Raw genomic sequence first — 16,214 nt, forward strand, 5'->3', positions numbered from 1 at the left:
TCTTTGTACCTACCAAACAGAAAAATTTGATCAACATGGTTTAAAAGGCAATCATTGTTATTTTTTACAATAAAGATACATTAAAGTAGATTGAATATCATTTATTAATACAATATGGCATAACTAGATCAGTTACTTTGTGTATACATAATTAAATACATTTTTACAATGTTTTTTTTTATTTACAATATTATAAAAAAAATCTACAATGGATTTGTTAAGTTGTGTCAGCGTTTACAATAATAGTAATAATATTTAATAATATATACAGTGTGTTTTTTTTATGAGAACTTTTTTGAAAGCAATTTTTTTACCCCACTTATAGTTATCAGAATTTAATGATTAATGACTTATTTTTTTCGTTTTTTATAACCATTTATAGAACATCAAAAAAATATTTCAGTTTTTACTAAAAAAGTACAGTAAAATCAAAAATTCAAAACTTAGGTGTCAACATCTAAAAATGTTTTTAGCGCATTTTTCTTAAGCTCAAATCTTCTACCCTTTGCAAGAAAAAAAATGGATTTTCAGTTCTCCCTCCCTGGTTGAGATATGGCCTTCAAACTTTGATATGTTCTAGTACATGTCCCCAATAGTATCTGTTTAAATTTTTAAGTCTGTATCTCAACTTTGAAGCGTTTTGCAGCCATTCTTGCAAAGGGTAGAAGATTTGAGTATGAGAAAAATGCGCTAAAGCCATTTTTAGATGTTGACACCTAGGTTTTGAATTTTTGATTTTACTGCACTTTTTTAATAAAAACTGAAATATTTTTTTGATGTTCTATAAATGGTTATAATAAAAAACGAAGAAAATAAGCCATTAATCATTAAATTCTGATAACTATAAGTGGGGTAAAATTGCTTTCAAAAAAGTTCTCATAAAAAAAAACACACTGTATATTTAGCCTTGTAATAAATGTTTAAGTCACATAATAACATTATGAAATAGGAGGGAGGGAGGGGGGGGGGGGTGCAATTGACTTTGAATGGAACTGTCGTTGGTTGGCTTTACTTTTTGTGGTTAAGATAGATCACTAATCTAAGATCAGGACTTTATTGTTTAAAACAACAGTAATTTTTCATCAAATAATGTTCATCTACAAATAGGTACATTAGGGGAGAAGTCAATATCAACACTCAACTCAATGAACCAACCAATCAAAATTCAACAAAAGTCTCCAGAGTTGTTAAGCCAACGAATACAAAAACGTTATTATAAAACTTTGGGGATTAGTGTATAATAAACAGCCCAATTTCCCCTCGCCACCTGATTATACTACAACTTGAACAAACTGGACACTTAATTTTTGTTTTGCCTCTGTGGCGTTTTCAGTGGATAATTTACACACTTTCAAATGATGCTTCAATGTAGCAACCTAAAATATTTACAAATTTACATTATTTGCCGGATACCGGATATCTGGCTGATTTCTAATGCTAGATATCCGGTTTCCGGCCGGATATTGAAAATTGCCAGATAACCGGCAAATTACCGAATATCCGGTATTAAAAATCAGCCGGATGTCCGGTATCCGACCTGGCCTGGTATTTAAAATAGCTAAAAAATAAGCAAATTACCGGATATTGAACATGGCCAGATATTGAAAATGGCCGGATATCCGGCCAAACCGCATATCTGGCCCAACCCTAAGATTTACCATTTACTATTTTATCTAACAAATGATTAAAATACAAAAGCCAGTATTTAAAACCATAATTAAAAGATCAATTTTTTTTAATTCGCGCGTTTTTGTGTGCAGTGCATTTTCCGTCCATTTTTAGAAATTGATTTTATCAGTTATCTTAAAGACCTTTCCAATCAGTTTCTATTGTTGTTTGGGCAATGACTGTGCTGCCAGCTGTTTGGTAGCTGGCTGCATTTACAGTTGTTTTGTTTTACAAATAACCTTGTAAATTTGTTTTGATCCATAAATTAATATTTCTAAAACACCTATTTTAAAAAAAAACACTAAAAAAACTCCCCAATCCACCGCAGAAAATAAGATACTAATAATTTATTTCTGTCAGGGTTAAATAGGTTAAATTTTACAATACTTAATAATTAAGAAAAGATATCCTGTAACATTACCTGTGCAAATTTTCGTTCACAAAACTCGCATTGGAAAGGTTTCTCACCAGTGTGACAGCGTAAATGTCTCTAAAAATATTATCTGGATCATGAAATGAAAACGAAGTAGAGGGTTTCGTAATATTTTCACAGTAGCTTTTCTCCTATTTCTATCCCCTTCGAAAGGCTCTTACCTTTCGAGGCAAATTTCCTAACCCTGCAGGGCAATCGTTAACATTTACCTAATCTTACCTAAAATAACCTATCAAAAGCTACTGTGAAAATAGGACGAAACCCACAAACCCACTATTTTCTTTCCATGATCAGTTGATAATCACGTATAGTACATAGGGGATGTGGTAAAGGGGGAGATCGATATTTTAGCCTGCCATAGAGTTCACTTTATTATAGAACATGAAAATCTAGTGTAAATCAAAGTAATAATAAATCCATCATAGAGGCTAAAGGTAAAAGCTAGATGTTTTCGCAAAAAAAAAGTATTTATAGAAGTTTTTTTTGTTTATTAAACTTCTGCATGAACATTGAACAACCATAAATGCAAATTTCTACACTAAGTACTTACACTAAGGCACGATGCTTTGAAAAATCCTTTGCCACACTCAGTGCAGATATGGGTTTTCTCGTTGTTATGCTGCTTCCTAGGAAAAAAAATATAAAACTTTTTAAGTTGACCAAAACAAAGTATTTGATAAATGCCTGTGAGTCTTCATCCTTCTCCTCAGGGTTTCGGATCCGGATCCGCAAGGATCCGCATATTTTTGAGTCCAAGGATCCGGATCCTTGGACTCAAAAAAAATGCAGAAAAAATGGAAAAATGTACCTAAATGTATATAAAATCTCAGACATTCTCTTGATGAGAGCCAATCTTTAAGGTTTAGGTTCAGACTTGAAAATTAAAAGTATTTTTGACTTCGAATTAAAGAGATTTTTTTTTGAAAAGTTTGGTGATTTTATTTTTATTGTCAAGGATCCGGAACCGGATCCGCACTGACCAAATTTTGAGGATCCGGATCCGCATACAATCAATGCGGATCCGAAACCCTGCTTCTCCTATTATATACAGTAGTAAGGATTTTCTGTCTGTAGCTTAAGATTTCTTTAACTACTTAACCGATTGAGCTCTCCATTTATTTCTTAGGTCGTAAGATGTTTTTAGGCTATTTAATTCATCTTCACATTTATGCCTTGGGATGGTTTTAGGATATTTTACTGCTTTTTCTACCCTTCAAATACAGAGCTTATAGATGCTAGGGGGGCAGCAGCTAGTCCTTATAATAAAGTAATAGGATCCGTGTTTGTCTGTGTGTACCCAAGGATCTCGCTAACCACTGAACCGATAAGTTTCTCCTTTGCACTTATATGTCCTGGGTAGGTTCTTATGGGAAGGGTACCACCAACCTCCAAAGATAAATCGCCCCAGAAAAATTAAGTGCCCCCTTCACAATTTCTTATTTTTAAATTACAAATGAAAGTAGATGGTGCAAACATCCTCCCCCCCCCCCCCTTCCTCAATGACCGCTAGAGAGGCCTCAAGTAAGACAATAAAAGTTCTATATTTACCTATGAAGAATAGCTGAATCTCTGTTATTAAATTGTCTCCCACAATCAGCGCACTAAGTTAGTAAAAATCAAATCAGAGAAATTAGATTATGATTCTAAATCTGTTTCTAAGTGTCATTTATACCTTGATCTAGCAACCCCCTCTTCTAAATTATCCTCATATAAAATAGGGTTGGGCCGGATACTTTTTTGGCTGGATACCGGATATTGAAATTGGCCCGATATCCGGCAAATTACTGGTAATCCGGCTGGATAACCGGCATTAGAAATAAGGCGGATATCCAGTATCCGGATAGTTTCAATATCCGGTATCCGGCCGGACATTGTACATCTAGGTATAGTATTAATTTACCTTATGAATTTTACCCATGCCATGTGAAGACATTTGCTGTTTCAAGTCAGAAAATCCCCAAATTCTTGGAAAATTATAAAAATAGCCCAAAACCTGCTAAAAAGCAGTCCGATAGCATTGTATGTTTTACAGTTAATTAAGCTTCATAATGATGGGAATCTTAACAAATAGCATTCGAAAATCACATTTCCGGACAAACAGACGGACGGACAGACATAGTGAATTATAGAGTAGCGTCGGAACTAAAAAAAATAAGATCTGTATTAATTTACCTTATGAATTTTGCCCATGCCATGTGAAGACATGTGCTGCTTCAAGTCAGAAGTTGTTGCAAATGATTTCTCGCAAAATTGACATTGCCAGGGTTTGTACTAAACAAAAATTGCATCGTATTATCGACAGCTTTTCGTGGATAATAAAATGAAAAAAATGTAAGATTAAAACCAGCTTTTTTTATACCTGAGGTACCGAAGGCCAGGGATAACAATAGTAGTATTGATTTTATGATTTTTATTTTGATATTCTTCAAAAATTGTCTGTAATACAATGCTATACATGATTTTTCAGTATGGCTAAGAACCGGTTCTAATCCAGCGGATATTAATCGGTTTCGAAGCCATACCAGAAAAAAACTAATATTAAGTAAAGCAAAGAATTCTATTTATATGTACATTTTTTTTGCAATTTATATGGATTTTCACGATAGTTTGTCTTTTATCTTATTCTAAACTAGCGGTTACGCCCCTAGAGGCCTCTAGTGGCACTTTAAATGTTTGTTTTTTGTTCAAGTCTCTACGATACCTATCTATGTTGCTTTCAAGTAAAATAGTTTTAAACCTTCCCGAAACCTATGAGAGGCTACCCGGTTAAGGAGAACCCGATCGGTTCAGCGGTTAGCGAGATCCTTCGGTACACACAGGCAAACAGACAGACAGACAAACAGACATCCTGTTACTTTATTACAAGGATTATAATAGAGACGAAAAAAAGCGTATCTACTGCTGATGTCAAGCGGGATCCATCAAAAGTAAAGAGTAGGGATAATGGCTTGGCCCATAGTGCAACTCATTACCATGCACAGTTAGGACTTCTAGACAAAGATTGTGCAACTAAAGGGTTGATTGTCTGTTAATTAGTCCAATATATACCCATCGTAAGCATGGAAGCTTTACTCAACAAATATAATACGAGGATCGTGTGTATCAAGAACCGTGGAGATGGCTCGAAACCAGAGCAACACCACGCCCTCGAGAAGTAAAAGGGGGGGGGGGGGGGAGTTTTAACACTTTTTCGTAAACAGGGAGCACAGACTTTGTCTATGGAGTGAGAGGATATTTTGATTTAAAAGTTGACTTCTAACTCTCCAAACAAGATTTTAAAAGACCTGGAGCCTACAGCCGCTGAACCTAGTGGCAAAACCCATTTTTTAAAAATGTACAGACAACTACATCTCAAAAGGCAACTTTTTTGACAAATAACCTATCCTCTCACTCCTAAGGCAAAGCCTATACTCCATCTTTACGCTAGTGTCAGAACCCCCTCCCCCTCTCCCTTGTAGGTATTACCTTATTATGGACTCTGTTGATATGAACTCTCATGTTGTGCCCCCTCATAAACTTTTTATCACAGTGGGGACATGGTATGGAGGGGGTGGATTTACTCCCTTTCACAGGACTTGAATTCACAGATGGTATAATCTAAATAAACAAATATCCTAAATTAAAAAGTAGTAAGTTTTTTTTTATACCAAAGCCTAAGATTTCAAAAACTGCTGAAATGATTAAGTTTTCCTTTCACATAGGTCCCAGGGTGGTTTTAGGCTATTTTTTGTTTATATTTTAGCCTTTTTGTTTAATAATGATAAACCAAGCTATGCTGCTGGTACAACAAAAAGTTAAAAACTAGGCTAATTTCTCAGGGAGTAAGGGAGGGGACAATGGATCGAATATTCAATCTTTAGGAGTCTCAGACTTTGGGGACTGGCTTAAAGGGAATGTGCAAGAATTTAGCAGTTTCTGACTGAGTTTGGGGACTTGCGCAAGAAATGCCGTTACTCGCTATGTTAGTTTTGAATATATATAGTTTTGCAGACAGAGAGTAGTTCAAATATAAATACACGGCCCCCCTCCCATACTATATTTCACTCCCTTCATCCCCACCTCCTTTTTAAAAGTAGACGAGAAAGGGAAATGGAGAAGGGAGGTGGGGGAAATAAACAGGATAAAAAGGGGCAGGAAGGCGTGCGGGTCATATACTTGCCCATCCAGCTACACGCCTGCCTGCCCCTTTTTTCCGTGTTCACATCACTTGCCCCCAAATCTCTTTTCTCTTTTCCTGTCATTTGAAGAGATCCAGGGAGATATTTCTAGTAATTAATTACAGAATGGTTATGTCAGTCTGTAATACTGGTAATCTTATTTTCAAATGATTGCTTTTTTTCTTGGAACTTTTTTCTTAGTTTATGGTTTTCTAGATTTAATCAACAATCACTTTACAATTTCCACCATATTTTCGGGATTATTCTGGTTTTCATGGCCTTTCTTTAAAAACTCTTAAATTGAATTAATTGCCCATTGTCCCCTCCCTTACTCCCTGCTAATTTCTAATACTGGATAACTGATAATTTGCCGAATATCCGGCGTTAACCAGATATTCTGCCAAAAAAGTATCCGGCCCCACCCTAGTTAAAATCTTTTATACAAGATAGTTTTTTTAGGGGATTTTATAAATTCATTATACATAATATACATAGCGGCGATGAAATAAATCTAAACTTTGAAGAAACTTTAGACCTTAATACGTTTAAGTTACAATAATGGTCGATATCAGTAGTTGGTTTAAAGCAGAGAGAGAGGGAACAATGTTCAGTTTATTACAGTAGTCCCCAAAGTTTTACAACAATGTTTTTTAAATCGTTAGAATAACAACTTTTTCAGAATTTTGATTGGTTTGGTTATTATGTTGAGTGTTCAAACGTTTCATTCAACCACTAATTTTAATCTACAAAAATTTGTGTGTTATCTTTGGGGATGTACATTAATTTATCGGCCATTGTCTAGTCCCTTTAGATCCCAGGGTTTAATAAGAAACATCTCAATTTTGTTAAAAGTGTTTCCACAACAGTGTATAGTGTAGATTTATATGAGACACCATTGGTTACTTTTCAATGACCCAATAGAAAGGTTGTACAAGGCGGTTGCGATGGGGAGATACAGTTATTTAACCATTTCTCCCTCTAGTGTTTTACTCTAAAGTTTCCACTATTTTGTGTGAAAAATTCTCACCTGTGTTTGTGTTGTAAAAGCTGGAGTAGAGAATGACTGAGAATGCGAGTTGTTGTCCGCAGTGGTGGTGGTTGTCTGGATGACATTAATCTCCTGGACCTCGTCATACTTGAGGTTGACGTGGTCCTTGTTGTTGGCTACAGTAACGTCACCGCCCAGCGGGTCTGCTTCTGCTATCACATGCCCAACAGATATCTTAACATTCGAGTAAAACAATAGAGGGCGAAGGGATTAAATAGTAGGTTTTGCCGGATATCCGGCTATTTTTAATATTCTGCCGGATACCGGATATTGAAACTTTCCGGATATCCGGAAAAAGACGAAAAAGAACCCTAACACCGGACCCAGGTAGTTGTCTGGATTATACATTTATCATCTTACAATTAATGGTCAATTTTTTCTAAATGAACGTCAGTGGGGTAAATTTAGTACTGGATGCTAAAGGTATAGGAATAGAGTTACTCAAGAGATATATTGTCTAAATGAGCCAATAGGAGAGATCTCATTGGTTGAAATATTTTAGTTTTTTTTTCATTTCGTTCATTTATGAGTCAGCTATAGATTGTCGCTTATCATAGGATAAAATGGTCCTATTGGTTTCAAACTTTGCATAATGATTCCTATAACAATTAGGTACGATTTAGGAAGCGTAGTAACTATAATCGTTACCAGAAAGTACGTAGATCCATTTAAAATATATTGATTTTTAACCTATTTTATAACAAAGAGGGAAGTCATTTTCTAGTAAATCCCATAAAGGTGTGTGTTATAAGGCCTAAAAATAGTAGTAGAACAATAAGGTGCTCTATATAGTGGTATTCCCTATTGAATAGAACAATAGGGAAATTTTTTTTTTTTTGATAACCGTACCTGGAATATCTATCATAAGAAATTTCTATCAAACGCTTTGTTTGGCTCAAACTGACAAAAATTAAAAAAATATATAATTATAATAATAATGTTTTCTATAGGTACAAGGTAAAGGTTAAGAACAATCTATACCATTAAATAAAGGAAGAAGCCATTCTTTACAGGTTGTACGAGCAGTGAACATTAAAATGAAACTTTAACAAATCATTAATACAATGACTTAGTGAAACAAACCAACACAACAAGTTACATACAGACAATTTTGAAAACATTCAGATATACAATCTATATAAGAAGGTAAGAGATTCAAAGTGGAGGTTGCATGTCATATTCTTTCTTTGCTTGTTGTGTAGTATGTCATTTTTAGTTTCAAATCCTATTTTAAAGCCAGAATATTTTTTTTATAATAAAGATTGACCAAAATATAGTTGAAAAACAAGTCAGTTTTTTGATAATGAAAGTTTAATTTACAGAAAAAAATTTTCTTAAATGTAGTTGTTCGCTGTAGTGAAATTGAAATGAAACAATGCACATTGAAACCTTCTACTTCAAAGCCAACAAACATGAAATTCCACAAACATAAAACTAATTTTTGTCACCTTGAATAAATCAACCTGTAAAGAATGGCTTCTTCCTTTATTTAATGGTATAGATTGTTCTTAACCTTTACCTTGTACCTATAGAAAACATTATTATTATAATTATATATTTTTAATTTTTGTCAGTTTGAGCCAAACAAAGCGTTTGATAGAAATTTCTTATTTTTTTAAGATATTCCAGGTATGGTTATCAAAAAAAAAAAAATTTCCCTATTGTTCTATTCAATAGGGAATACAAAAATATAGAGCACCTTATCGTTCTACTACTATTTTTAGGCCTTATAACACACACCTTTACGGGATTTACTAGAAAATGACTTCCCTCTTTTTATGAGCTTATTTGATGTTGTCATTCTTGTTAATCAATATTTATAATATTACCTCTCCCAATTCAATGTTGTCTTGCTTGGATGAGTGAGGTAAAATAAAATAAGTTTGGTTCTGATCATTATAATCCATTTGTTTTCTTTCAGCTGGAGTTGGCACTGCTTTTCGGGATACAAGCTAATATAATGGTTATTGGTTATTTATCACATCGTATAATTAACAGCTTTCCGCGGATGTAAAAATGTACAAAGGGGGTGGGGCGGGGGGGGGGAGTTCTGACACATTTGCGTAAACCTGGTGTAAAAGCTTTATCTTTGGACTGAGAGGATAGGTTATAAAAGATAAAATAATTCTTATATGATGAATTTTCCCAAATGAAAATTTTTTTTTTTAAAGAGTTATAGGTCAACTTATAAAACAAAATATGCATGTTTTTTCTTCAAATATGTGAATAACATTCAAAAAGATGCATATTTTGTTTTATAAGTTGACCCCTAACTCTTAAAAAAATTTTTTTTTCATTTTTACCTGTACAGAGACCACCTGGAGGCCTAGAGCTCCTGAACCTGCAGGCCTATCCAAAAAATCTTAAAACTTGGGAAAATTCATTATATTGGAATGATTTTATCTTTAATAACCTATCCTCTCAGTCCAAAGATAAAGCCTATATACCAGGTTTACGCAAATGTGTCAGAACCCCCCCCCCTTATTTCGCCCCGAAGTCACGGGATAAAAATAACCTGGTTGTTCATTTTATATTCGTAGAAAACCGGATATAATACGGCGCTATACATTATTTTTCAGTATGACTGAGAACCTGTTCTAATCCACCGGATATTAATCGGTTTCGAAGCGATACTGGAAAATTATTTTCTATTATATACATTTTTTACAAGATCAGTTTTTATGAAAACGTATACCTTTCAGAAATGAAAAAGATTTACTTTTCATGTACGTACGTAACAATGACCTTGTAAATTGGTAATGATCCACAAATATTTTTTAAAACTAGTTTTTAAGGCATTATTTGTTGAAAACAATGAAATATTTTTTCCGATATAAAACCCATGTCATTGAAGAAAATGAGATATTGTTAAATAATTTCTGACGGGGGAAAGTTTTTAAACGAGGCTATAATTTAATCTAATAAAAAAACTATGTATAAGCAACAGAAAAAAATCAAATACCTACCTTTTAAAGGGGGGAGGCGGTTGTGACACTTTTTAAACCAAAACTAAATGTCAAATTAACTCAACTAAAAAGAGAGTTATAGCACTGAAATTTGGTATTGAAGTTGGTTTAAAGAGGTACAATGTGGATATGGGAAGAAACGGCGGCGGAACCGCCACTACCGCAAAAAATAAATTTTGGCGGGAAACGGCGGTTTCACCAACTTTTCTTCACAGTTCCACATTGTGTCTCTTTAAAGCGAATGTCATTCCAAATTTCAGTGCTGTAACTCTTTTTTAAGTTGAATTCCTGTAGTTTTGGTATTAAAAAAAGTCACAACCGCCCCCTCCCTTAAAATAGACCAAAGGCAAATACATAAAAAATATTTAAAACCTGAACTGGCTGTAGGTCTTCTTGGGTCGTGGAAAATAAATGGCCCAGCTCTGCTAAATCCACGGTTCGAATTTCTAAAATTATATCGTATTATAGACAGATTTCTGCGGACAATAAAATAAAAAATATAAGATTAAAGGGGTATAGTCCTTTTCACGACATCCCTCCATAAGGAGCGATTCTTCGTATTTTTAAAATGGCTTTTTATAGGTTATTTTAGGTTAGGTTAGGTTATATTGTGTTAGGTGATTGCCCCACAGGGTTAGGTAATTGGCCCCGCAGGGTTAGAGCCCCCCGCAGGGGCTAGAAATAGGAGAAAAGCTACTGTGAAAAATACGAATAATCGCTCCTTATGGAGGGATGTCGTGAAAAGGACTATACCCGATTAAAGGACTAACAAAACTGGTATGTAGGTGTTAATTTTATGATTTTTATTCATGGAAAATTTCTGTAATACGATGCTATACATGATTTTCAGTAGAGCTGAAAACCGGTTCAAATTCTGTGGATATGAATTGGTTTCGAAGCCAACTAGAAAAAGTTCATCTAGTCTTATATTTCTCATTAAAATAATCTACCAAGTCTAGATAATTGGACCCAAAAGTCAAAAGCAGGGATCTTACAGATAAGACAATGGACGATAACTTAAGGTATATCCGTAATGATAATGAACAAAATTACCATTACCATTATCAATTAAGAAGAAAAAAATACATAGAACAATTTCTTTAATGCCTAGAAAATAAAAAATCCTACCTTTATTTCTCTGGGGAGAAGTATTTTCTTTGAGTTCATCTTTCTCTGCCCCACCATGATGATGAGTGCCCAGCCTGAGAACTTGATCCTGGCGACGTATCTCCTCCCGTTCCCGTCTCTCTCTCCGCTCCTTCTCCTTCTTTCTCTTTTTCCTCTCCTTTTTCCTTCGCTTTTCATCTCTCTCCCTCTCTCTGTCAGAGTCAATAGTAAGCTCCTCGTAATTATTATCAATGCCAGCAATTTCAAGATCATCTAAATCTTGATAGTTATAATCCTCAAGTCTGGAATCGTGTTTGCTACGCTTTCCTGGTGCAAGCACTCGGGAAATGAGGCGGCGTTTCTTTTCTGCCAACGCGTTGACCGTCATCTCGTCTGCGCTGCTGGCCCCGACCTCAGAATCCTGCGGCGGGCTGTGAGGCGGCTGATGGTGATCCGAGGCGGCAAGGCGGGGATATAGGGAGGATTGGCCTTGGGTGCTAGATACAGGAGCTAGTTGAATGTTTTGAGTTGGTGTATATCTATTTTGGCTACCTAAAATGCATAATTTGATTATTAAAGACATATCAGGGGTGTTGTATATTCTGCATAAAATACTTTTTCCCCTGTTGCTGCAAAATAACTATACCCTCCTTCCACTCCACCTCATTTACCCCATACCACCCCTCCTACTAGATGAACGAACTGACCAATAAATGTCATGGGAAATTGCAACCTAAATTGACGACAATTTATTCCCTGTCATAATATTCTACACTAGCGGCTACGCCCCTAGAGGCCTATAGAGGCATTTTAAATATTTTTTTTGTTCAAGTCTCTACGATACCTCTTTATTGCTTTCAAATTCTACGATATCTCTTTATGTTTCGTTCAAGTACTCAAATATTTAAATTTTTTTTTATTTTTTATTTCTCTTGGGAGGGTAGTGGTACCCTCCCCCAAGATAGTTATAAACCTTGCCGGGACCGATGAGAACATACCCTGTTAAGCAGAACCTGATCGGTTCAGCGGTTAGCGAGATCCTTCGGTACAGACAGACAAACAGACAGACATACACACATCCTGTTACTTTATTATAAGGATTCATTGATAAAGCACCTCATTACACGTAAAAATTAAGGGCAGATTGAATTCCAAAATAATATTAGGTACCTTTTCTGTGATCATTCTGAGCATTATAATTATTTTGATTTTGAAAATATCTGCTGTCAGGTCTAATGCCCGTGGTTGTCACAAGTTTCCCATGAGATTTCCTCTCCTTTTTCCGCAGGAGACCACTATCCAATCCAGACAACCTGGACATTAGAGTAGGGTTGGGCCGGATACTTTTTTGGCCGGATACCAGATACCGGATATCCGGCTGATTTCTAATGCCGGATATCATATCTGGTAACATGATAGTTTCAATATCTGATATCCAGCCGAATATTAAAAATGGCCGGATATCCGGCTAAACCCTACATTAGAGTAAAACAATAAAGTAAAGGGGTTAAATAACTATGTCCTCTTCACGAGGACCCTTTGCCAACCTTGAATTGAGCAGGGAGTAAGGGAGGGGACAATGGATCGAATATTCAATTTTTAGGAGTCTCAGACTTTGGGGACTGGCTTAAAGGGAATGTGCAAGAATTTAGCAGTTTCTGACTGAGTTTGGGGACTTGCGCATAGAATGCCGCTACTCGTTATGTATTTTTTGAATATTGCAGACGGGGAGAAGGGATAAGGGAAGTGGGGGGAAGGGAAATAAACACTCGTTGTGTTAGTTTTGAATGTAGCAGACGGGGAGAAGGGAGAAGGAAGGTGGGGGCAAGGGGCAAGGGAAATAAACAGAATAAAAAGGGGCAGTGATATTCTTCTTAGCAGCTGGCCGGGTCCAATAATCTTTTAATATAAAAATCACACCAAAAAACCTCAATATATTTCATCAAAAACAAGTTCCGATTTCACTTTACATGACGCTATGAAAATCTATTATTCAATTAACAATCCCTTTATAATTTCCTACAAATTTATTGGATTAAACTGGATTTCATGCCCTTTCTTTGATAACTCTTATATTGAATTAATTGCCCATTGTCCCCTCCCTTACTCCCTGTGAATTGAGTCTTTAAAAACCAATCAATAGCGTCGGAAATATTAAAACAGCCAAGCCGCTACAAAACAGCAGAAAGCAATTCGCTAGCAGACGAAAAAGGAACCCCAATAGGAAGATCCAGGTAGTTGTCTGGTTATACATCCATACTATAGGTTTATTACCTGGAACCTAAGGCGCCCCCTTTGTCATATAGTTTATGGTCCAGAGCAGATGTTTCTCTGGGATCTAAAAGTTTGCTTGGCTGATACTGCAGAGGGTCTTTTTCCTGCCACAAATCAAGATTTTTAATCAAGAATTAAAAAAAAATAAAACACATCATTACATTATTTAAAAACAACATTAAATGTAAATAAGGGGGGGGGGGGGAGTTCTGACACTTTTGCGTAAACAGGGGGCATGGCATAGGCTTTGTCTTAGGAGTGAGAGAATAGGTTATTTGGCAAAAAAGTTTCCTGTTGGGATGTAGTTTCCTTAAACTAAAAAAATTTTGATTCCCCTTCCCCCCTTTTCTAAAAAATGAAACTTTTATGAAAATTACTTAATAATATATTTTTTTATTTCTTGATTAATTCCTTGTCTAAAAATTTAGCAGTAATCTCATCTGTTTTCTCCTGTGCTTCCTAAAATATAGTCTTAGTTAAAAATTTGGTTTGGGCCGGAAATCCGGTATAGCCGAATATCCGGCCGGATTTAGGATATTGAAACTATCCAGCCGGATACTGGATATTGAAACTATCTGGATACCGAATATACGGCTGTTTTTTAATGTCAGATATCCGATAATTTGTCGGATATTAAACATTGGCCAGATATCCGGCCGGAACTGGATATCCGGCATTAGAAATCAGCTGAATATCCGGTATCCGGCAAAAAAGTATCTGGCCCAACCCTATTAAAAATAAATATTGTGATTTTAAAGGATTTTAAAAGTATACATTTACATGGAAATTTTCTTCCTAAATGGCAGTTACCTAAAAGTTAGGAAGTATGCAGTAATTGTTTTCATACAGGCCATATAAGTAAGACAAAAATAAAAAAAAAATTATTAAACGAAAGATAAAAATCCTAATGGAGAGGAAGGAACAGGGTTGGCAAAAATCTGACTTTTTCCGTGGACTTTTGAAAAGTTCCGTTTTAACCGTTTAAATATTTGGAAAAAAAACACAGAATAAAAACATTAGAATTTTTAACAAAAAAGACTTATTTTTACTTTTAGAAAGCAACATTATTTTTATTTGAAAACAAAGAACGAAGTCTTTTTTTGTTGAAAATATTAATGTTTTTATACTGCGTGTACAGACGAAAAAAAAGTTTCTTAAGAAAAAGTAGAAGGTAATTAAATTTAGAACCGAAAACAGCATTTTTTTCAAGGTGGATTTTCGCTATAGATTTTTGTTGGTGGTTAAAACCAGGAAAAAAAATCATGTGGTTTAATCTGCCCTGGACTTTTCCTACCAACCATGGGAAGGAATAATACTGACCTTGAGGTGATAATCGACATCATTGAGAAGATTATAAGAAATACGACATACAATTTCTTCTCTTATACTGACCTTGAGGTGATAATCGACATCATTGAGAAGATTATAACAAATACGACAAACAATTTCTTCTCTAATACTGACCTTGAGGTGATAATCGACATCATTGAGAAGATTATAACAAATACGACAAACAATTTCTTCTCTCATAACTGTCTCGTTCAATATTCGTGATAGGATGTCGGATATTATTGTGCTGAAATAATAATTTATGTTTGAAAGAATACTACATCAAAATCTGCCAGTACATGATAAGAATTGAGAGTCAGAGAGAGAGAGAGAGAGAGGGGACAATGGGCTGTTTATTACACTAGTCCTTAAAGTTTTACAATAACTTTTTCTTATTCGCTGGCTTAACTACTTTGGGGAATTTTACTGAACTTTGATTGGTTGGTTTATTAAGTTGAGTAGTGTTATAACATTTCAAACATTAATTGTAATCTACAGAAGGAGTAGTATTATGTATCATCATCGTGAAGTCACTGAAGGTAAATCAATTTATCGGCCATTGTCTTATACCTTTATATCCCTGGGACGCAGTTGTGTCCTAGATTGATTAGGACTGGTTGAAGGATCTTAAAATTAAAGAACCTTTCAGATAGCCCTTCTGTAATTAGAGTTTTTGTGCAAAAATACTTATACGGACGGGCGAACGTACGGTCATACAATTGACAGAATTTATCAACTCACCTGGAGTGTTCTACAGTATTACTGACTGAAATAAGTTTCTCCATTTTCTCCTGGCTCCCCACCTCCGTCCTGTTACCCCTCCCAATTTTTACCCCACATATAAAACAACTTTCTTGCTCCATTTTGGATTTTATATTATCACTTGTTGTTTAGTCATTAATTTACATTTTTATCTGAAATAATTATTGTATTTTTATCACTTTCTTGTTTATCACAATGATTTTGGAGGGGTTCAGAAAAGGTAATTCAGCATGGCTTCAAAACAAATTCATGTCCGCTCTGAATTAGAAAAGTTCTCAGCCATACTGAAAAATCAAGTAGAGCATCGTATTTAAGACAATTTAAGCGAATATTAAACTACAAATCATAAAAATAATACCTACCATTTTTGTTCATTTTGATATCCGCGTAAAGCTGTCTATAATACGATGCGATAAATAACTATTATGATAAAAATGTATTAAATTGTATTAAGGTTTATAACATAAGAA

The 16,214-nt window shown here is 34.9% G+C and overlaps 1 protein-coding gene across 1 annotated transcript; it reads right to left on the reverse strand.

Moving 5' to 3' along the window:
* Nucleotides 1–971: 971 nt before the first annotated feature.
* LOC145315717 (uncharacterized) lies at nt 972–15,912 on the reverse strand. The gene is made up of 15 exons (XM_080155748.1): nt 15,724–15,912; nt 15,118–15,229; nt 14,062–14,112; nt 13,654–13,754; nt 12,550–12,692; nt 11,401–11,931; nt 10,645–10,718; nt 9,136–9,258; nt 7,286–7,480; nt 5,567–5,698; nt 4,274–4,372; nt 3,650–3,702; nt 2,652–2,727; nt 2,090–2,158; nt 972–1,376 (listed from the first exon to the last, which is right to left on the reverse strand). Exons 1-15 carry the CDS (start codon nt 15,843–15,845, stop codon nt 1,272–1,274), a joined length of 1,986 nt encoding a protein of 661 aa, XP_080011874.1. The 5' UTR covers nt 15,846–15,912; the 3' UTR covers nt 972–1,271.
* Nucleotides 15,913–16,214: the final 302 nt, after the last annotated feature.

Source organism: Acartia tonsa, chromosome 4, assembly GCF_053477335.1.
Source record: "Acartia tonsa isolate MP-2025a chromosome 4, ASM5347733v1, whole genome shotgun sequence".
NCBI lineage: Eukaryota > Metazoa > Arthropoda > Copepoda > Calanoida > Acartiidae > Acartia > Acartia tonsa.